General features: G+C 41.7%; 1 protein-coding gene across 1 annotated transcript in view; it reads left to right on the top strand.

The window, feature by feature from the left end:
- stxbp6l (syntaxin binding protein 6 (amisyn), like) overlaps window positions 1-23,500 on the top strand; it is a 31,981-nt gene that overhangs the window by 5,319 nt on the left and 3,162 nt on the right. The window contains exons 2-5 of the mRNA XM_058613530.1: window positions 6,059-6,226; window positions 16,969-17,099; window positions 18,014-18,329; window positions 18,575-18,673. Coding sequence (XP_058469513.1) covers window positions 6,073-6,226; window positions 16,969-17,099; window positions 18,014-18,329; window positions 18,575-18,673 — 700 coding nt within the window. The 5' untranslated portion in view covers window positions 6,059-6,072. The remainder of the gene's footprint in view (window positions 1-6,058; window positions 6,227-16,968; window positions 17,100-18,013; window positions 18,330-18,574; window positions 18,674-23,500) is intronic.

The following is a 23,500-nucleotide window of genomic DNA, read 5'->3' on the forward strand; positions in this document are numbered from 1 at the left end:
TGCCACATTCACACCTATGGTCAATTTGACCTCTGTGAAACTGGAGTACCCAGAGAAAACACACACACACACACACACACACACACACGGGTCAGACAAGGTACCAACAAATACATAGGTTTAAAAAAGGTGTGTGAGATGCTTAAATATAATTCATTTTAAGTTGTGTGCAGAGTGGAATTAGCAAAATATTGGTATCATGTAAGATAAATGTAATTATATAAAGCTGTGGAGAGGAAAGTTGACAGCCAGTGTAGGGTGTTCAAAGAAGATTGATCCTACCTGATTTCACAAATGCCAAACCAGTCTGCCTTATTTGATTAAATAAGAGATTATGCTGTTTGCAAAGAGTATAATAATATAAGATGCTACGCAAGACAAAGTGTGGCACCATCAAAGTGGCCCATCTACTGCAGAGAAAGGCACCAAAACACAACAGGCCATTTACAGAAGAGGTAAACTGTGGCAGTGTTGGAGGCGTTGGCTACTGTAACTGTGTTTGGATGGGTAGCATTCTCAGGGCTGTGGGGGATATGTGGCTTACAGTTCATACATACAGTATAATAGGAGTAACAAGGAGAGATGAAAGACAGAGAACTACAAATCAACAAATAATAATACACGTACAAGTACAAGAGAGCTGGTGGAGCATGATGGTGTGGGGCTACATTCTGTTGTTGTTGGGCAAAGACTTGTGGGGTCTTGAAGTTCAGGATGCCACAAGCACTGGGGGAGATATTGCTGACCTTGACCCCAGTGCCTCATGCATCTGCATGTAGTATGGCTCTGGTGCTTGGGCTCTCCTCTCCCCGGTCGGTACCTTACCCTGTTGGAGGCTTCTCAAAAAGTGAGAGTGGAGGGAGGGCTCACCTACGCTGAAGCTGTGAGGGTGGTGAGAGGACAGGGCTCAGTGACCAGTGGACAAGAGGCGAGGGAGATGGTTGTCCAAGAGGAAGAGAGGAAGACAGGATTTATCTAGAAAAAGAAGGCACTGGTCACTTTTATAGCAGGTGTGATTACGGGGTTCTCTTACAGTGGAATGCTCGTAGCATACTGGCTAACAGTCAGGAATTCAAGTATTTTCTAAGAGAACTGGTCGGAAAACCGGATGTTATTTGTATTAAGTAAACATGGCTGAAGCTGAAGATTTTGTGGTGTACAGGTACACAGCAGTGCGTAGGGATAGGGAGGATGGTGGTAGGGGCAGGGGGTGTGTTACTTTTATAAGGCTAGGTGTTCCCTTCAGGGGGTTGATTCAGAATATATTATTGTGGTGGTGTGGGATAAGGGGGTGGAGGTGGCGGTGATTAACTACTACAATCTGTGTAAGAAGTTGGAGTTAGAGACAGAGCCGGATTAACGCAAAGGCAAACTAGGCACGTGCCTAGGGCCCGATTGGCTTGGGGGCCCAGACAGAGGGACAATCAAAATCTAAAAATGACTTGGTCCGCGTTTCAAGCAATTTACACTCTATGTCCTGATGCCACGACGCTGTCAGGGCATTCTGAGGGCAGTCTGCTCCGATCGACAGTCACGCTGGGGGCAGGCGGGCGGGAGAAGCCACAGCGAGTGCACATGTCCGCGGCGAGGTCCGGGCGGGGGTCACTGTAAACCACCTTCGCCCCGAGCCCTTCCAAGCCGATCTAGAGTCGGTCGTGGCGCACCACCGGCGGAGGAAATTTCATGTCAAACTTATGTGTGACACTGTTGTATGAGGAAGTCTGCGTCTATTCATGGAAAAAACTGTTGAAAAGCTGAAATATGGAGATTAAAGGTTTCTGCCCAACAGTAATCTCCAATACTTATTGACCTAAATGGATTTGTTAAAAGACTATACTCCTTTTTTTTTTAAAACAAAAAACTAAAACTGACTAAAACCTTTTTGAGTTTTCGTTGACTAAAATTGGACTAAAACTATCACATATAGAAATGACTAAAACGTGACTGAAACTAATAAGCGTTTTAGTCCAAAAGACTAAAACTAAGACTAAATCTAGAATGGCTTCCAAAAACAACACTGCACAGTTCACCATCCAGAGAAACATCCAGACCAGTGGAGAAAACTGCTGAACAGTCCAGACCAGGAGCTGAAAACCAGAAAATGGAAGAGAGGTGATGCTTGACATCTTTACCACTACAGCACAGTTTCTCTTACTGCAAATTTTATTGGTCTTTGTATATTTCACTACTTATTAAACTATTCAATTTAATCAACGCATTTAATTAAGATGTTCTGCAAAATGCAATAGCTTACAACATTTATCTTATTTGCTCTGTTTACATAGCAATGCTGCCACCTATTGGTGATTTACTGGTACTACTGCCTTAACAATGACACTCGCAATGGATAAGATAAGGATAATTTAATAGCATTTAATAGAGCCTTGTAGTAACGTATAAATACGGTAATAAAAATCAAAAAATACTCTGATAGACTGTTTAATATACGACACATGACTTATGTTGGCATACAAAGAACCAACTCGTAAACCAAAGACTACGCTATGTAAAATGTGAATGAACTTTTATTAGTAACATTGGTAAGTTTCAGATTTCAATTCATAAATAACATCGATGGAGGGGGGCCCAAAAAATACAGTCATCAGGCATCAAACAGGGTTTTGTGAGGGATGTGGGGAGGAGGAATCAGTGGAGCATGTATTGCTGGGGTGCGGGCATATGAAGAGCAGAGGAGGGTGATGAGGGACAAGCTGAGGGGTGTTGGGGTCCAGGGATTTGAACTGAAGGATATACTAAGTGAGGGTGGAGGGTGGAGGGGCTAAGTCGAAGGCGGTGATGGAGTTTCTGAACATTATAGGAGTGTGTATGGAAGAATATGAGGGGAAAAGGGCCTAGGTTTGGGAGATTCAGATTTTTACGTGTGTATGTATATATATATATATACACATACATATATGTATATACATACATACATATACAAACATATACATATATAGATATAAAGCTGACATTCATTTTCCGTAATGGCCTGCTATACCTGCCAACTTGTGGGAAGGCTAGTTCAGGTTAGACTTGTCGTCAAGACAACGCCAAGACCAGAGGGTATCGAGACCAAGACCAAGTCAAGACCAAGACTGAAAAAAAAACAGACTAGTGTTGAATCACGTCCCATTATAGTCGCCAAATTACACTGTATGATGAAACTTTCATGAACTGGAGTAGGCCTAATGTTAGGTCAACACAACGGTGATTTAAAAGTCAATGATCCCATTTATTTAGTCAAACAACACTATTTTAAGTACAATACTGCAATCCAACAGTACAAAGACGTGCACATGTCACAAGTATACACACACACACACACACATGCCTGCACACACACACACACACACAAGTTACTAGCAGTTGTTTTCAGTGTAACTATCAAATCACTAGAATCAGATAATTTAAAATATTTGTTCAGTACTTCCTCCATCACTGGAGCACAGACTCTGTCTGACACAGTCACTGGACTGAAATACAGCAGCAGGGTTTGTGATGCCGGTTGCATCAGCAGTGCTGTCCCTAAATACACCAGACTCCTCTGAGATTTTATACATTTTCCTGCTAATTGTTGGTGATTAATCCACCTTTAGGATTGTTAAGTATTTTTAACTGATCCACAGTTGGGCACTGTTCAGGTACCTTCAATTCCACAATAGAAGAAGGGGCAAAGCTGGGACTGATGCCTGTGAGCATTGTGCACTCTCTGAGATTATCAAAAATAACACCAACAATGACCGCACCTTAGTCACTTTGTCGACAGACTGACGAACCCTACAGTATCTGTCCCTCCTGAACTGCTGTCCAACAAGTGATGCAATGACTTTGCAGATTTTTTTACAGATAAAATTCAGGGTATGTGGCTCCTCCCCAGGCAACTTGGTTATGTCACCGGTTCCTCCTCAGTCTTCTAGAAATCTAGAAAGATTTCAACTTGTAGACCGCACATCTCTGCCAGAAACGGTTCAGAATCTAAAATCCAGGACCTGCTGTCTTGATGTGTTGCTGACACGTGTTTGAAAGATGTTTTTAGTTGTGTTGCTCCAGAAGTATTAAAGATAGTAAATATTTCTCTTTTACCATGACGATTTCCCAAGGCCCTGAAAACTGCAGTGATCAAGCCTCTTTTGAAAAAGTCTAATCTGGATGCTTCATTAATAACTAACTACAGACCCATATCAAACCATGCGTTTTTGTCAAAAATCATTGAGAGAGTTGTTTATCAACAAATTCCCTCTTTCCTGAGGCAAAACAATCTCCTCAGTGCTTTCCAGTCAGGTTTTCGACCACACCACAGCACTGAAACTGCACTTATTAAGGTGTTAAATGACATACGTATGCATCAAAAACTTAGTACTACTGGATCTCAGTGCTGCATTCGACACATCACAACATGTTGCTCGAAAGACTGGGGAAGTGGGTCAGAATTTCTGGTAAAGTGCTAAATTGGCTCAAATCTTACTTAGTAAGATTGTGACTTCTTTGTCTTGCTGGGTAATCATGAATCTGAGCAAGCAAAAATGACATGTGGGGTCCCCCAAGGCTCCATTCTTGGGCCACTTTTATTCAACATCTATATGCTCCCACTGGCCCAGATCATGGAGTATCATAACATCTCCTACCACTCGTACGCTGATGATACACAACTCTATATTTCAGTGTCACCACATGACTACAGTCCACTACAGTGACTGAGTGAGTGTATCCAACAAGTCAATCAGTGGATGGGCCAGAATTTTGTCCAGCTCAGTGCAGAAAAGACAGAAGTCATTGTTTTTGGTCCCAAAAATGTGAGGCTTGAAGTCAGTGGGCAACTTGACTCAATTACACTAAAAACCACAGACCAAGCCAGAAATCTTGGTGTAGTTATGGACTCAGTCCTGAATTTTCACATAAAGACTAAATCAGCCGATTATCATCTCAAAAACATTGCACGAATTAAAAGATTTCTTTCAAAAAAAGACATGGAAAAACTTGTTCATACATTTATTCTTAGTAGGTTAGAATATTGTAATGGTGTCTTTACAGGTCTCAGTAAAAAATCAATCAAGCAGCTGCAGCTCATCCAGAATGTTGCTGCCAGAGTCGTGACCAACAGCAAGAAAGTGGACCATATCACAGCTGTCCTTAAATCACTGCACTGGCTCCCTGTGTGTCAAAGGATCGAGTTTAAAATCCAGTTACTGGTCTACAAGTCACTGAATGGTCTTGGGCCTAAATACATGTCAGAGCTGCTCGTTGAGTATGAAGCATCCAGACCCCTCAGGTCATCAGGGACAGGTTTACTCAGCGTCCCCAGGGTCAGAACCAAGCAGCTTCTATGGTCCTCACCTGTGGAACAAGCTCCCTGAACACCTGAGCACAAACTGTCAGCTTGTTTAAATCAGGGTTGAAAACATTATTGTTTACTGCAGCTTTCTGATATTGCCAATTTTAACCACTTTAACTTTCACATCTGTTTGTTTAATGATGTTTAATAATTTTAAATGACATTCCAAGTTTTATTAATTTTAAGTTAACAGATGCTTTGTCTGTTCAGTGTTTCTCTGAGTTAAAGGGGAACTGATAAGATGAATGGGAAGAACAGGTGAAAGAGCACAGCTGAGTGGGAGTGTAAGCCCTGTGACTTTCATTTTCACATCGAGGACAAATAAGGGACGGCAAACACAGAACAGATGAAAAATTCTTTGTCTGCTTGATTGAATTATTTTTTTTATGTTTTAAATTGTTTTTATTTCTATAATCGATTTTTTTAAAATTGATTTTGTTTTAATTGCCCATGTATTTACTTGCTTCTGTAAAGCACTATGAATTGCTTTGTGCAAGAATGGCGCAATACAAATGAACTTGTACTGGTAGCTCAGAGGTAGTAGAGCAAGTCTTCTTTTAATTCGAAGGTTGTGAGTTCGATTCTCAGCTCCGCTAGTCTACATGCCGTTGTCTGTCTGATCAGCTGTTTTCATCAGTGTGTCTCAGTGGCTCAATTCAGGCACTGACACTGTCGGAACATTAGCTCAGTGTCTAAACAGATTGTGTCAATCCATCACTTGTGTAGGTCGCAAGAACACAATGAACATTCAGTCTGCCATCAACAAAGAACTCTTCATTCCTCGTGATGAGCGGATGCTGGTGGCAGTTGAGGTGTGGAGGCGGAAAAGGAAGAGGATGTCCTTCCTGCTGAGTGGAACTAAACCACACTATGCAACATTCATCTGTGTGTCAGGTAAGGTCTGACCTCACCTGACCTCCAAAACGTTATTTTATTTAATAATGTTTGTAAAGCAAATGCTGAGGAGTAACTATGGAGTGAAAACTGAAAACAATCTCTCCAGTATCCAGATTGCAAACAAATGGCGCATTTCCACCGGCTCTAGCATTTCCACTTGCATAGTACCTGGTACCAGGTACTAAAAATAATACCTGGTACCATGTACTATTTTTAGTACCTGCTCCGACGAGGTTCCAAGTGTGCTAAGAACTATGCGATGATTGGTCAAACTGTCGGCCACTGATTGGTCAGAAGTGTCATCACTGGATGCGTCAAGAGCGCGACGTACAATACAGGATACAGGTACGAAATCCCGACAGTTTTTTGATAATTTATGGACCAAACGATTAATCGAGAAGATTGTCAGCATGTTTCCAATCTATACCTGCATTGGATTCTGCACATACTATCATCTCTTTTTCTCATTATTATTGTTCTTTATAAACATTTATAAATAACGTATATATGACCCAGGACACATTAAACACTTGCATGGCCAGCAAAAATTAAGTATCAAACAAGAGACATTTCAGCACAAAGTACAAACTTTTATTTAAAATGCAGTTGTAAAAACAGTGTCATGTCAGTGAGTACAACAACATTTTGCTATTTCACAACAAGTGACGCATCAAACCCTCACGTACATCTCTGGCGTCCTCTGCACCCTGTGCCATTTCCACCGCAGGCTCAACGACTGTTGCTGCTGTGAGTGCCTCCCATTCATTGTTATAAGTCTCCCTGTGACTTTGGCACAGATTGTGCAGAGCACAGCAAGTCACCACCATGGATTTCACAAGCTGTACATCACAGTCTTTCCTTTTCAAGAGGCAAAGCCACCTTCCCTTCAGCCTGCTGAAAGCATTCTCTACCACCACCCGTGCTCTACTGATTGTTTTGTTAAATGTTTGCTGTTCTGCTGTGAATCGTCCAGTGTCATGGAACGGTTTTAAGAGCCAGTTCTGCAAGGGATATGCAGAGTCACCAAGGGTGTAGTAGCCAGTATTCACCCCACCAATGTTCCTGGTGTGAGCTGGGAAGTGCGCCCAGGGCGCCATTTTTTATAGGGTGCAAAGAGTATAAAATATTATAAATAATAAAAAATTATTTGTTTATTATTATTATTATTATTATATTATCATAAACAGCCTCCGATGAAGGATTTCTGCAATTGAGAAATATTTTTCTCTATCAAATTTTCAATTTAAATTATATTATTATTTTTTTATATTTAGCATATATATTTTAGATGTCCTTGTGGACATCTAAAATATAAAAGGTTTGCTTAACTCTGTTGTGTTTTTTTTTTTTCCGGGGGGCCATGTTGACACCACATGGTATTTCACTTAAATAAATCATAGAAAGAATCCTTGCAAGCCCAGCATGCTCCCTGCTCCGTGTGTTGTATTTTTAACATATACAGTGTTTTTCCATGCAAGTACTGCAAGACTCCAGCTGTCCAGCTGTGCAGAAGCGAGATGCAAGCAGTTTAAATTGACGGAGCTGTGTGTATCAGAGCACACTGCATCCATTCTGCAGCTCATCTGTAACCCTGTAACCCTGCTGAGGGATGAAATGAAGTTGAACACTTGAATTGAATGAAATATACCTTACAGCATCTCTATGTAAAAATCAATTTCAAACAATTCTCAAATATAACTCAAAACTTAGTAGAACAACTGGGTACCTTAAAGTTCAGTTCCCCTGTTCTAAATAAGTCCGTTAGATTGAGTGTCCAGTCAAAAGTCTGAAACGTATATTATATCTTAAAAGTATATTCAAAGTTCAGTCATTTGTGTTCTTCTGGATGAACCCTAATAAATCAACAATGTAAATTAAACTGTATTTCCATAGCATTTTTCTAGTTTTGTCACTCAAAGGTGTATCTGTGTCAAACCCTAAAGTTTCAGAACAAACAGTTCAGCCACTGCTGAGAAAATAGTGTTGTATTGTTTTCCTGGGCTCTGCGAAGCGGATCGGCACTTCCTTAATTTGAGGTCGTCAAACACTGTACCTCTTGGCAACTGCAAATGGTTGTATACTCAAGAGGTGAAGGACATTAACTTTGTTTTTTGTTTGACATGAGTGTCACAGTACAAGCTTTGCTTTCAGTGACCTTATGCGCTGCGAGCATCGAGAGCCACCGAGCGAAAAAAAGATGGTCTGAATTGCCTCAAAGGTGTACCTCATCTGTTTTGGAAAATACATACAGGAGGCCAAAGAGGTATGCCATGGCAGTAGAGAAGTTTGGAATATTATGTAGTACAATGTTATCTTCCAACACAACCGCACAATGTACAATGTTATCTTCCAACACAACACAACTTGCACAGTGTCGGTTTCATCGTCATGAAGCACAGTGAGGATAGAAACAGACACACCTAGCAGCAATGGTGCCAAAATGTCTGCGTCCTGAGTAAGAAGAACAAATACATTTTTAAGCGCTTATAAAAAAGTAAGACAAACTAGCAGCATTTTCTGAAAAAAATATGCGAGTGCTGAAAAGGTAAATGCTAAAGCTGAAAAATATAACTTGTAAGCAAAGAGATGATTGGTGTCATAAGGGCTAAAAGAAGTTGAAATGTTAAAAAGGCATTAGAAAATAGGCAGCTATAAACTGAAATCGGACAGCCAATGAAAACTGATAAGATTTACATGAATTGTAAACAAGTTGGTGTAAACAATGTATGAAAAATATTAACAAATCAGAGATATATGTAATGTGAAAGAGTGAGAAAAGCCCTTGTCCAGGAAGAATGTACACGCTCCGCTCAGCATACATGGAAAGGAGGTGGAGCGTGTAGACAGCATAAAGTTCCTGGGCATCCACATTTCCTCCGACCTCTCCTGGTCTGTGAACACTTCACACCTGGTGAGGAAGGCTCAACAACGGCTCTTCTTTCTCAGGAAGTTGAAGAGGTCTGGGCTCTCTTCCCAACTGCTCATAAACTTCTACAGAGCGACTGTAGAGAGCATCCTGTGTCTCAGCATGACAGTGTGGTATGGCAACTGCACAACACAGGACAGGAAGAACCTAGCCCGGGTGGTGAGGACAGCACAGGGGATTGTGGGATGCCGTCTACCTGATCTGGACTCAGTTTACACTGCCCGAGTCCGGAGAAGGGCCAGACGCATAGCAACAGATTCCACACACCCGGGCTATGCACTGTTTGTACCGCTTCCATCAGGAAAGCGGTACAGAAACATCAAAGCAAAGAACAATAGACTCAGGGACAGCTTCTCCCCCCCCCCCCCCCCCCCCCCAAACCTGCTCAACTCTCCATAAACTGGACCATGTTGCACTAAACTGCACTTTGTAGTTTTATACACTTTACTTTGCACACACTGTACTTTTATATTTTTACATTTTGTTGTGTCTCATTAAGTGTTAAGTCTCTTGTTGTGTCTATTTAAATGCCTTTCGTTATGTCTATTTAAATGTCAAGTCCTTCGTTGGTTATTTTTGCTATTTTATGTGTACCTAATGCCGGGATTCTCTGCAAAAATTTCATAATGTCTCATAATGACAATAAAACTTCTTGATTCTTGATTCTTGATTGTGATGAAACACCACCCAAAATGATGTTGATGTTTCCCTCAGCAGAAAAAAGGGATCTGAAGTGGAAAACTGCAACCCTCACCCCAAAATTATCTGGACTGATAAACTGCCCTGGGGAAGTGTACTTTTACATTTTGGATTAACTACTGTTTAAAAACATCTCGTGGGAATGGGGAATTAGCTGCATGACCTGAAATATTTGTCTTTTTGGCAGTTACTATTACTTACTGAGCACTTCAGGAAATACTTAGAACCATCTTCGCTGAGGTACACAGGCAGGCCTCTCAGTGCTGCCGTTTTCCGGTGGGACACAATATTTGCTGTCTAAAAGTATCCAGTGAAAAACATGAGTATTTCAATTAGTATAGGACTATAATATGGTCATTCCTAATAAGAAAGTATATTCATGGTCTTCTAACACTGCCAGGCAAAGGAGCACTTCACTGACCTGGTCATCCAGTTGATCAAGGAGGACCCCCATCTCCTGACCAAAAGCTCCTTTCTTTGACCTGTACATTTTGACAAAATCATGCCCGCCGTATACTGTGTCCCATCCAGGTGAATTGTTTCAGACAGAGACACACTATCTAGATGTGGGTACTTCTTCTGTATTTCATACTTGAGAGATGGATCCAATTCTGAAACCCTGACCACTTTCACATTTTCAGCATACAGTTTTGGCTTGAAAAGGATCCCACTGTCCAGATGGTAGGCCAACATCTGCTGATGTTTTGTGGAGAGAGTGAGCAGCACATTTTTCCAGTTGCGAGTGTCATGGACAACCTTTTTAAAGAAGCTATGTTTTGCTTCGAATCTCATTGTCCATAATTCAACTAAAGGCCCATAGCAGCGAATAAGTTGCGGGTAGTGGTCGATAAAGTGATGTTTCGGCCTCAGTCTGAACTCTGGAAAGGTACTGGTGAGCAACTTGCGATGATCTTGTAGTTTACAAGATAAATAACACGGTGCTTCCTCGGAAAGCCTGCTTGACACAAAAATCTCAACAATTTCCTTGAGGTCCAATAAAATGTCCCAAGCTGGCTCCTGTTCTGGTATCTTGCGTCCAATCATAAAAGGAAGTAAACGGAGCAGTGTCCAATTTTCATGTCCGTTCCCCCCAACTGTTCCCTTTTCAAAGCTTGCTTTTGGAATTTTTTGAGGCTTGTTTACTTTGTCTGAATACTTGTAGGGAAATGATTTTATGCAGTCATTTAACACATCAAATGTAATAAAGCCTTTTGAGATCAGATTTTTCAAACATAAGGACAATCCAGTTATTGGGTGAAAGAACAGGAGATGTTTGCCCAGTACACATTCACTTTTGACCCCTTTAACACTTTTGAGGTTGCCCCCCTGCCTAAGCTCTTCCAGAAACAAGTTATGTTGATCAACACTTCTCAATTGAAAATCATTAACTTCAGTGGTTGCAATTTGGCCCCGACTTATCAAACAAAACCGACAGAAATTTTCAACAGTAAAACTTTCAGAAAAGCCTGCAAGACCATGCGCACCAAGGTTATCAGCACACACACAATATACAGTGCTTTTAACAAACTGACCCACAACTTCAATAAAAATTCCCTCTTGTTCTAGGCACTTTATATCTTTAACCAATGGCTCAAGAAATTTTTCATAACCGTATCGTTTGATGTCTACAGTTTTACCCAAGAGAGCTAGCTGAATTGAAGTGAGACTCGATCGGAACCTGGTAGGTAAATTTAGAACCACCCAATATACTGCAGTAATCTTATGAAGTTTTCTAGAGGTGCCCAATGGGTTGCACACTTCAAAATCATCGATATATAATCCCAAACTGATACATATGTTTTGTTCTCCCAGTAGCTTATTTTCCTAGTAATACTTGCCGTCTTGAAAAGACTTAAAGTGTCCAGATAAAGCTTCTTGATTAAATACAATTTTGTCAAAAAACTCTTTACACCCAAGTAAAGTCTCAAGTACCTTTGTGACAGATATATATACAAAAGAGTTTTTATGGGCTGTGTTGTACAGATATTCTGTGGGTTCGATAACAGGAAAGTGGTCTTTGAAATATATATTCCTTCTGTGATCTGTAGATAGGGAACCTTTCTCTGATATTGTTAAAAGGAGTGGATTAGTTAGAGCTATAGCACTAGAAATTTCTTGCAAAGCACAATCATTTACTTCAATGTTATGTTTTGAAAGGATCTCTTTGACACAGTCGAAAGTGTGAATGTTAGAGAAAGACAGCAGGTTATGCAAATGTTCTACAATCTTTTGTGTTGCACTTCGAGAAACATGCAACACAGTTTGCATAGACAAAAAGAGAGAGGCTAATTTGTGCTCAAGTGTCTCACTATCTACATCCTCCACAATATCTTCAACCTCATTTAGTCTCACAATATCATGAGCTGACGTCCCTGCTTCACTATCAGATTGTTCACCAGCATCATCTTCAGTAACAGTTCTTTGTATCTTTCGAAAATCCTTAAGTGTACAATTTTTATGGTTTCGACTTTTGTGAGAACTGAAGGTTGGGCGAGTGTTTGTTTTAAATGTACACCTTAGAAAGGGACATTGGACAGTTTCTCTTTTCTTGAAATGATGTCCGAGATGGTTCCAAAAAGTTTTTTCACTGCAAATCTCTTTAAAATCACACAATTCACATTGAAATGTTACATTTTCATGGATTTTCACTGTTGAGTGTGATCTTGAGAGGTGTGATCTTAATGATCCAAGTGTTTTAAATACACAAACACAGTTGGTGTGTATGCAAGGCCAGTGTGCACCTTGCCCGTGGCGAAGGCAAAGATGTTTTAGGAGGGTCGCTTGACTGGAGCTGGTGAATTTGCAAAGCCGGCACTGCATGGAATCCAACACTGAAACACAAGAGACACAAATAGCATGAAGATAGACTGCCTTTGTAATTTGTAAACATAAAAACACACACACACTATATATATAATGCATTTCATTGAAGCCATGACAACCCCATCCATATTCAATGAATGAATAGACAACAGCTGGGTTTCAATAATATTGTGGCAATATTGAAATTATTTTGTCAAAAATAGATACTGATATGAAAATCGTAAAAATGAAAGTCTGATAATAATTAATGCAATAACACCAAGCTCTACTGAATACATCAAATATGACATGGCATATTTATGAATAATTATAACCATGGGCTTTAAATAACATTAAAAGGAACAGAAAGGTGCAATAAATATATACACACACACAAGGTATTTATGTTAAATCAATATATGGGCTACTAAAACTCAGGATACAGAATGGCATGAGATATTTGTATACTTTTAGAAAAGGAATATTACTAATATAATAATATAATTTGAATTATTACATATTTATCTTAAACATATAATAATTCATATTATTGGATTATATTAGTAATATTCCTATTAAAATCATTTGAATAATTACATGTTTAGTTTAAACACGTAATCATTGAAATTATTTTATTATATTAGTAATATTCCTCTTATAAAAATATTCATACATCTCATGCCATTCTATATCCTGAGTTTTAGTAGCCCATATGTTGATTTAACATAATTACCGTGTGTGTATATATTTATTGCACTTTTCTGTTCTGTTTAATATTATTTAAAGCCCATGATTATAATTATTCATAAATATGCCGTGCCATAATAACTACATCTCTGACGTTTATAACAAACCAAACCGTTTGAAAATCGGTAGAAAATTGAGCAAGTTATGGTTATTTAAAAAGTCCATGTAACACTACAACACATGTTGTAGTGTAGAGCGAGCTGACTGTGGCAAGACACCAGTGCGGATGTTCGACATCACGACATCTACCCTTTATATATGGTCTCTGGTCCGGCGTCCGGCAGAAATAGGCAGCATGTTTATTTTTGCCGGATGCCGGTGACAAAGCATCAATTCACGTCGATTAGAGCGCCCCAAACAGGAAACCACACGCACAGAGCATCCGGTAAATTTCAAAATAATTAAGCACAGCAATACACTTTACGATCGTAAATAATAACTTTGTCAATATTAGTTTTCACCCGCTGGCACAATTAACAAATTATCATTAAGGGTGCAGGAAGCTCGGGTGAAAAAAATATGTTCACTACGCTCTAAATGGCGCACCGTCACAACACTTACTGACCGGAATAGGAGAAGGTCCGCCATGTTTACAGGACTTGCGATAGAAAAAAATTAATTCAGAGAAGACATGCTAGGCCCGGGACCCGGGAAAACCGGGAAGGAGCGGACCGCGCTCGGCTCGCGTTCACATAATAAACGAACACCATTGTTGTTTAACTCCTGGTTTACCAAGTGAAAAAAGACACAATGTTAGCTACAATTAATGTAGTTTCAGAATTACTTGCACCACTTTCTTAAAAAAAAAAGATGGCCCACATATAGCTACATGGCTATGATCCTCCGAGCCCTGTTTACAAGGCGTGTGTGGATTACAAAGCGAAAAACTTAACAGCAGACAACGCCATAAAGTAAAAAAAAAAGGTAATTCTTCACTAATTCAGCATGATGAAAGTAAGAACATGCTTGGCTTACCTGCTAGAGCGAACGTTTTCTCAGCTCCCACCGCGTTTTAGATCCACAAAATGTTGGAAAGGGTACACCTTCAGCACAGAGCTCTTCAAGCTGGTTTAAACTGGTTCAGGCTTGCCTGCACATGCGCACATGAGCAACAGATGGCGGTAACCCAACTTAAGTCAAAAATCTGCTCAAAGATTTACAAATTCTTGTTGAGCCGATTTAAAAATAGTAGTTAAGTCAACAATGGGAGAAATTTGCTGGGCAGACAAGAGTTTATAGATTGCTTATTGCAAAGCCATATTTCTGAGTCAGTTTAATTTATAAATTGTAATGTGATCAACAATTGCTAGTTATTGTTTTTACAGTGTGTGGCACTGAAGCTTTGGATAAACCTCCTGTAAAAGTTAGCAAATCCTAAGAATTGCTGAACCTTCTTGCGGCTATCAGGTGTTGGCCACTGAGCCACAGCACTAACTTTAGCCGGATCCATTTGCACCTTTCCAAGTGCTATGATGAAGCCAAGGAAAGATACAGTGTTGGCATGGAATTTGCTCTTTTCTGTCTTGACACAATTGACATAATTGGTTCTCCAGCTGGAGAACCAATTATATTACTAGGAGTGTTAAAGCCTGTTTTCCATTCATCCCCCTCTCTGATCCTAACCAGATGATAGGGGTTTCTGAGGTCTAGTTTAGTGAAAACCTTAGCCTGCTGAAGCTTAGCCTGCTGAAGCCTGGGTTAAAGCTTGAGGAGGGAATTCCGTGGAGGAGAAATGTCTCCCCAGTACCCCCTGTCGACTAGCCTGTGCCTTTTGCCGGACACGCTGCTAGCAGATGTCCTTGCTGTCCGCAATAGAAGCACCTGCCTTCCTGTAGGCGACGACGGCGCTCCTCTGTGGACAGTTTGGTTCGCCCCAACTGCATGGGCTCCTCCACCTCCTCGGAGGGCCTCTCCCTCCGGGTAACGGGTGATGGAGCACGTGAGGAGCTCCGCCAACTGGGTGTAGTGACAGCAACGCGACCCTGATGACGACCAGCTGTAGAGGCCATTCGGCTTCGTTGTCGCTCCTGTAAGCGGTTGTCTGTTCTTATGGCCAGAGTTATTACTGAGTCCAGAGCAGAAGGCAAATCCAGGGGCACTAACAGGTCTTGAATTTGATCTGAAAGTCCCTTGAGAAAAACATCATACAGGGCCATGGCATTCCATCCGCTATCCGTGGCTAGGATAGCGGATTATTATTATTATACTAATAATACTTGATTTCAAGTGCCTTTCAAACACCCAGGGACACTGTACAGAGCAAACAAACAACAATAAAAACAGGAAACGGGACGACAGTAAACGGACAATGGAGAGGAAATACAGACAGTAGGTTATTTTAAACAGGTGGTTTGTGGATGTCTGGTGGGAGTGAGTTCCAGGGATGGGGAGCAGAGTGAATGAAAGCTCTGATGATCCAGCAACTGAAATCTGGACCAGCTGAAGTTTACTGAGGGATTAGTGAGGGAGACCAGAGAGGAGAGAGTTGCAGTAAATGTGGGACGTGACGAGGCTGTGAAGGATTGAAGTTGTATGGGAGGGGAAGGTGGAGTCGATTCATTTTGCGAAGATGGAAATATGCAAACCGGGTAATGTTATTAATGTGGGATTGGAATGATAGTGAGCTGTCGAGGATGGCACCCAGACTCTTAACCTGAGGGGAGGGGGAAACGGAGGAGCTGTCGATGGTGAGGGAAAGTGTGGATTTGGTGCCAATGAGGAGGATTTGTGTTTTGTCACTGAACCAGGATTTTATTTCAGATAAGCAGTTGGTGAGAGAGAGGGGTGGGAGTGTGGAATTTGGTGAGCTGGATAAACAGAATTGGGTGTCATCCATGAAGCAGTGGAAATGGATATTACATTTGTGGATATTGCCAAGGGGAAGGAGGTAGATAATAAAGAGGAGGGGCCCCAGGAGTGAACCCTGGGGCACAGATGAGATGGCTGTGATCTGAATGATTTTAGCTGAATGAACTGAGTGCGGCCTGAGAGATACGAATGAAACCAGTGCAGGGGGGTGATATTATTATGAGCCGCATATTAGATTTGGCAGATATTTCGTCTATGTATTATTAATATTGTTGTTGTTTTTCCAGCTGTTCGGGACAGTATATTGTCCCGAACAGCTGGCCATTATCCTGGCCACACTGGCCATTATCCCTCCTCCACCACACTGGCTGCGGAGTCCAGCCTTGATCCATGTCCTCCCTGTTCTCTCTCAACACCAAACCCCAAATGAGTCTTTGTCTTCGAGGTCCTATCCTTCTTGTGCCATCCTCACTGGGAGTAAGTCTCAGCCATACCTTCAGTGGCTTGCTGTGGTTTGTCTCTGGGACAGCAGTCCATGCCTTTTGGACAATCAAAATATGGTACTTTCAATATAGTGTTATAAATAAGCAGACCAATGTGTTCCTGTTCAAAATGGTGTTACTTATATTAGTAGTACACCACCACTTGTGAATGCATGTCACCCTTTTGTTAAGTGTCTGTGTGAGTGGGCCTCTGTCTCTGGTTTGCTCCCTGAAGAAGTTTAAGAGCCTTTTTAATACTTGATCTGTTTACACAGTGACTAATACAAGACCACACCAGCTCCTCATTACAAAGGTGAAGAAATTTAGTGGCTCCCCCACCTTCACCAGGAGGACCCAGTGGACAGTGGAGCAGCTCAAACAGGTCAACGGCATCAACCCCAACAAGGTCAGCAGCACTGTGAAATCTATATGGAGACAGAGGTTGTGAAAAATTCATGGATCTTGGACAGTTCACAGATGTGGGAGCCCAATGGCCAGTGGTTACACTCTGAGGACTTCCACCCAGCCTCATACACGTGTCCCAGATCAACATCACCACTAGGCACACAGTGTGGCAACTTCAGGAAACAAAAAAAATAATGCTGAGAGGCTAATATGAGGCCCCAGGGATTTGTATGATGTGCTAAAAAAAAGAGGGACGCGGGGGGGGGGGAGGGCTGTGCCAATCTCAGCTACATCGGGGTACACCCTGGACAGTCCGCCAGTCCATCGCAGGGCCGCACACATAGAGACAAACAACCATTCATTCTCACACTCACATCTATGGTCAATTTAGAGTGTCCAATTTACCTAATCCCAACATTGCATGTTTTTGGACTGTGGGAGGAAGCCGGAGAACCCGGAGAGAACCCACGCACACACGGGGAGAACATGCAAACTCCATGCAGAAAGGCTACCACTACACCACCGTGTGGCCCGTTATGAAAATGTATTCAACAAAAAAATGATCAACTTATACGATCAAAGTTTCCACAGTGACCAAATAATTTAAGTCTGAGGAAAGTGGTCAGCATATGTTTGCCCTCTTTTTATTTTTGCATATAGAAATTGTATAGACATGCCCTTACAACTGTACCAGTGATGTGGAACTAAATCCTGCATCAAACATCATGGAGTAAAATGTGATGCCAGTGAAACTCGTTTGAGTATTTTTTAATTTGCATCTCTTTATGGCCAACGTTTGCCTTCTGATAGAGACTTTCTGCATTATCATGCTTAATATCACAAAGCTTCAGTTGTTATAACCTGGGTGTTAAGTGTTCAGTAAGTATACACTTTCTTCTCCTGTAACTCTTCCAGGACAGCCCAGAGTTTGACCTGGTGTTTGACAACGCTGTGGACCAGTGGGTTGCTGGGTCATCAGCAGAGAAGTGTATCTTTGTCCAGATCCTGTACAATGCATGCCAGACCCACTTGGAGGGGAAATCTGGTTTAAGAAAATCTGGGAAGCTGGGGAAGCTGGGCCTCCAGAAGAGAGGTGCTCACAGTGAGGTTGGAGATGGTTCTACTGATTCCTCACCAGCCTCTGTTTCCAGAACCCTGCAGGCCAGACGGAAGAGCTATGTTCCTCCAAAACAGACAGAGTTCATCAACTGCCAGTCTAAACTCACAGGAGGTAGTGCAACATGTGATATTACGTGATATTATATGATGTATGTTAATTACTTTGTGGTAGTGAAGTATTGTTTTTGGTGACGCTGTGTGTCTGTGTGTGCTTCCGCACTTGCTTGCACTTGCCACTATGACCAACAGAGGGCACCAGAGGCTTGTTGCATGAAGGGGGTTAAGTCTGCCATCTCTGATTGCCTTGTTTCATATGTAAACCACCTGATTCATGAAGTACTTGCCTTGTCCTTTCAGATGCCTGCACGATGAATCTTGTCATCTATCGCTGCAAAGCCTTCTTGAACCATATGAAGAAAATGATGATTGCAAACCAAATTCAATCTCCTGGTCGATGTAAGGCTGCCATCACAGTCATGGGATCATTGATGTACAGTAAACTAGCTATGGTTAGACCTACTCAACCTGTGTCTGTGAAGGTTTTCATTCATCCAGGTCGTAGTCATTTTCAGTGGCTAACTGTAGGCAACTGGATTTGCAGTTTCAAACTGAAGAAGATGTGCTCTGTGCGAGGGGGTCGTGGTTGTGTTCGACAATATATTCACTGCACTACACCACAGCAGTATAGTAAAATAGTATTCATTATATAGTGTAGTCATTTGATATTTTTAATAGAGTTGGTTAGTAATTGTGTTTATTGTGTGTTTGCTGCCAAATTTACACCAAAACAAAACAATTTACTGCTTTTTTAGATAAAAGAGATCAAATTAAATGAAAATTAATTCAAATTTGGCCCAGTCCTCAACAATGTTTTTTGTTTCTCATGTGGCCCCTTGGGGAAAATAATTGCCCACCCCTGATTTAGAGCAACTGGATTTCAAGGATGTTACATCCTTAGAATTCAAGGTGTAGCACGCTTCAAATACTACAAAGGACTGAGTCCACAAGGATGTCTATCGTCAGCATAGTGGAAGGAGCCACAATAATTTACACGTGCATGTTGTGACAGGCTTTTTAAAATGGGGAGCTACCAAGTGATCATTTTAGTGTCTTCCATAAATTTCCAGTAACTGTTATATTACATCAAAATAAAGCAAAACACATAAATGTGAGCATCAGCTGATTGTAAGGCTCAATCCCATTTCACTCCTTGTCCACTTAGCCCTACTCCTCTCTTTTCCAAGTTCATCAGAAGGTGTAGTCCCGGGCTATTCAACTTCAGAAGCGGGTGAGCCAAAAAGGAACATAGGTGGTGTTTTGTGGGCCACACAGAGTATTTGTCAATAACAATAATAATAATAATAATAATAATAATAATAATAAAGCCAAGCGGGAATATCACTGCGAGTCACAGCGGAGATGAGAGAGACAGCGCTGGTGATTCGCTTTTTATGTCACAGGGTCACCCGTTTAGGGAGTGTTTTTTTGTTTATCATGTGTGTTTTACTAACTCTCCTGTCATTGCAGATCTGCAATCACCTCATTCCCCTCCACTGAGCTTCCCGCCCACTTCCACACCTGGTCCTCATAATCCTCATCAGCCTCCCATTCAGTCTCCCTTTCAAATGCATCCCATTCAAATTCACCCTCTGTCAGATCGTCATGCTACATGCCCTGCTCTCATCCTGCTGGTTTGCTCTGTCCAAGACTCTGCCCGTTCTTTCTGCTAGCGGTTCCCTGTGCCTCTCTCCCTCAGTTGAGTTTGCTGCCTAAGTTATTTTTGAGACTTCAAATAATATTTTTTTTTATTTTTGACACTCTGAACTTGTGCTTTTGGGTTCAGTGTTTCCTGAGATGTAACATTTTAGGGCCAAACCTAACCCTTGCCTGGACGTTCCTCCCTGCTCCTCCCTGCGCTCAGGAAACTGGCAGAAAACAAACCAGTGCCTGTGCCTCTTTAAGTTAATGTGCGCATTAACCACAGAAAAGCAGTCATGCACATTAAACACATTATTTCTCTGCCCATTCGCTCTGGAACTGACGACTTTTTAAGTCAATTTTGTGTTGTTTTAGCTTGCCGAATGACATAGCGAAGGACTTTGTCAGTTCAGTTCCAGTAACGTGAGTGACCCACCAATGAAGAACAGTGTGAATGACTCATGTTGCAGCCAATCACAGCCTTGCACCGTGTCATGTGGCATGCGTAACATGACTTACAGATGTACCCTAGTGGTGGCTGGAGACCCTGCGACTTTCACTTATCAATAACCTTAAACTTCAAAATATTAGAAAGAAAAAATAATGTAAAGTATCATAAAAACTAAAGCTTATATTTGTTCACTGAATGAGTTAGAATGTATTAATGTAGTTGCTAATATGTTATTTAAAGGGTCTATAGGCTGAGGAACTAATTCATTGTGAAATAACCTTCATGGAAGAGGTCAGTAACACACTTGCAAAGCAATCAACTATGGCGAGACTTGACTTGTGTCAGCTCTCCTCTGCCACTCGAACCACACTGGCAGCCCAGAAGCTCCTGTCCTGCATTGCCTTCCCTATGCCATCAGCAGGTATACCGGTGTCCCTTTTCAAGACATCCATATACTGTAGTTGAGGGGCTGTCTTCCAGGCCTCCTTTACCCGTGTTATGGAGATCACAGCTGGATGGTGTCAAATGCCTTCTTAAAGTCTATGAAGGTGATTATGGCAGGTAAGTTGTGACTCCTTATGCCCTCGATCAGTCTGCTCAGAGCGAGTATGTGTCCATCAGTTGATCTTTCTCCCTGAACCCATTTTAGTGTCTCAGATATTCATCCATAGCTGGCCTTATTCTGTTGAGCAGCATCCTGTTAAAGATTTTGGCTACTAGTGAGCTCAAGCTGATGCCCCTGTAGTTGCTCCCCAGTTTCAGATCACCAGATTTGGGTATAGGAACGATGTTTAACAGGGACCGCTGCTCAGGCTTCTCCCCTCTCATCAGCGCCCTGTTGCAAAAGTCTAGGATGATTTGGTCTAACCCTTCGCATCTCTTCAGAACTTCTGGCGGTATCCCGTCCTCCCCCACTGGCCTTTCCTTCAACCAAGGATTACTTTGCTTTCCCGTATTCCTCCTGATCAAATTAGCCCTCCTTTTATATCGAGGTCTTCGAACACTGTAGGAATTTCCTCATCTTCCTCTGTGATGCCAGGGGGTTTCAAAGAAGAGTTTTCAAGTAGTTGTACCAGTTCTCAATCCTTTCTTCCTGTGTACTTCCTTCCAGCCCCTAGTTGCCCCCTTACTAGTTGTCTTTCTGTCAGTGATGTCGTTTATAAGTTTCCAGCTCTGTCCATGCTTACCGTTCACATGAGCCTTCTCTACCTCCCTGATCTTGTTGTTGAGACTTTCTTCCATAACTGTTATGTAGGTTTCTTTCAGCTTCTTTTGGCCTGACTGTACTCCTGTCTGTTCTCTACAGTTGTGTCCTTGTATCATTCAAACACCCTATTCAACTTGTCTCTAGCCTTTGTCACCCTTGAGCTTACTAATTGGGACCACCTTCTCTGCTGTGGGTTTGATGAACCTCTTGTACCTAGATTCATCTAGCTCCTGTAATGGCTGAAACCTGTGGTGTATCTCAATCGGGTCGGGTCGGGCCTCAGGCTTCCTTTTTTCTGCTCATAAAACACATTTCTTGCAGGTAGCAAATGACATGTTGTGAATCTTTGCTGTTCACTTGTGGTGAAGAGTAAATCTGGCAGCCTGCTTGATGCAGAGGGGCAGACCTGACACCACTGCGTGTATAACCCCCCGACAGTTTGGGCGTGTCAGTGTCATTTTTAGGTCCTTGTTATGATGCTCAGCATGAACTGGAGGGGGACAAATATCCCACTCTGCATCTGACATCCCTGCCAATGGCATGCGCACCGGTTAAGGGAAAATTCATGCTGGTGTGTCAGGCTGCGTCGGGTTCAGGCTTAAAGACCCCTGGGCCGGGTCAGGTTGTAATTTTCAGGCCTGTTGAGAACTCTAACTTAAATCCATTTACAGATGCAGTCCTGAATACTGAGCACCCATAAAATGTTGTTGTATCGTCTGCTGGGGCAGACCATTTCTGTTTACACATTTACCCTCACCTCTCTTAAATCAACTCTACTCAAAGCATTATTTTCATTCATTTTTTCAATAGTTTTTTTAGGCTCTGAGTGCTTCCAGAACACAGATGACCTATACAGCAGCACTGTACCCGAACATATTCTGTGTGTACACAGTAGAGTTCTCAACGACCTGAAAATTACAACCCAACCCGACCTGGCCCGTGGGCCTTTAAGTCCGAACCCGACACAGCCCGACACACCAGCATGAATTTAACCCCTTCTTTTAACAATGGCAATAAAGCTTTGCTACAAATAGTGGAAAGAGTAAAAGTAATGCTTTAACTTGTCAAAACACGTTTGAAGTCCAGAGGTAAAGAAGATGCACGGTGAAGTTGAGGCTCAAAATACACAAAACAGATTCATTACTTAACAGTTCTTTGCATCCTCTTCTCATGGACAGATTTAGAACTTTAAAGGGGTATTTCAGTTTTTGTTTTTTTTAAGTGTGGTTGTATTGTGTGTGCATGCGGTCATATAGACACATAGTAAGTAAGAAACCAAAGTTTTGCTTTGTAAAATGCTCACATTACCTCCCCTAAATCTATGGAGAATATAAACAATGTTACATCATAGAATACAGAAACTGTTGCACCACTGCTTTCTCCATCAATAAGTTTAAATCTCTATTTGTTAACTCCTGTGTGAAATCATTCAGATTTACCTGAGAAATACAGCAGCTCCCCCACAAGCTCAAACACTGATATTCTCAGTTAACAAACTTCAGTTTCCTGTTTGAAGGTAAGATAAAGTGAATATCACTGCTGACAGCCATGTCTCACTGAGCACTGCAGCGTCTCACTTACATTATCTGTTCAACCAATCACAACAGCAATGTCACCACAGAATTGTCACTTTTTGAGTATTGTGGGATTCAACAAACAACAAACTTCCTTCAGATGTTCTGCTTACCTATGCTGTAGAACACCATGGTCAGGACTTGTCTCTCTCTCTGGGTCATTTTCTCTTCCGTCTTTTTGTCTATTGTCCTCACTGTGTTGCAGCAGAAAGGCTTCTCTGTGATGTGGCGGTCAGATGAGAGGAAACTTTGTTTATTTCGAGGCAGTGGATACAATAGCCATTCTTTAGGAGGCACAGGGTTTTGTGACTGAGAGGGAGCACAGTGTACCATTGAACCCGCTGACAGGGAGA

The sequence above is a fragment of the Solea solea genome, chromosome 17 (assembly GCF_958295425.1).
Source record: "Solea solea chromosome 17, fSolSol10.1, whole genome shotgun sequence".
NCBI classification, from domain to species: Eukaryota; Metazoa; Chordata; class Actinopteri; order Pleuronectiformes; family Soleidae; genus Solea; species Solea solea.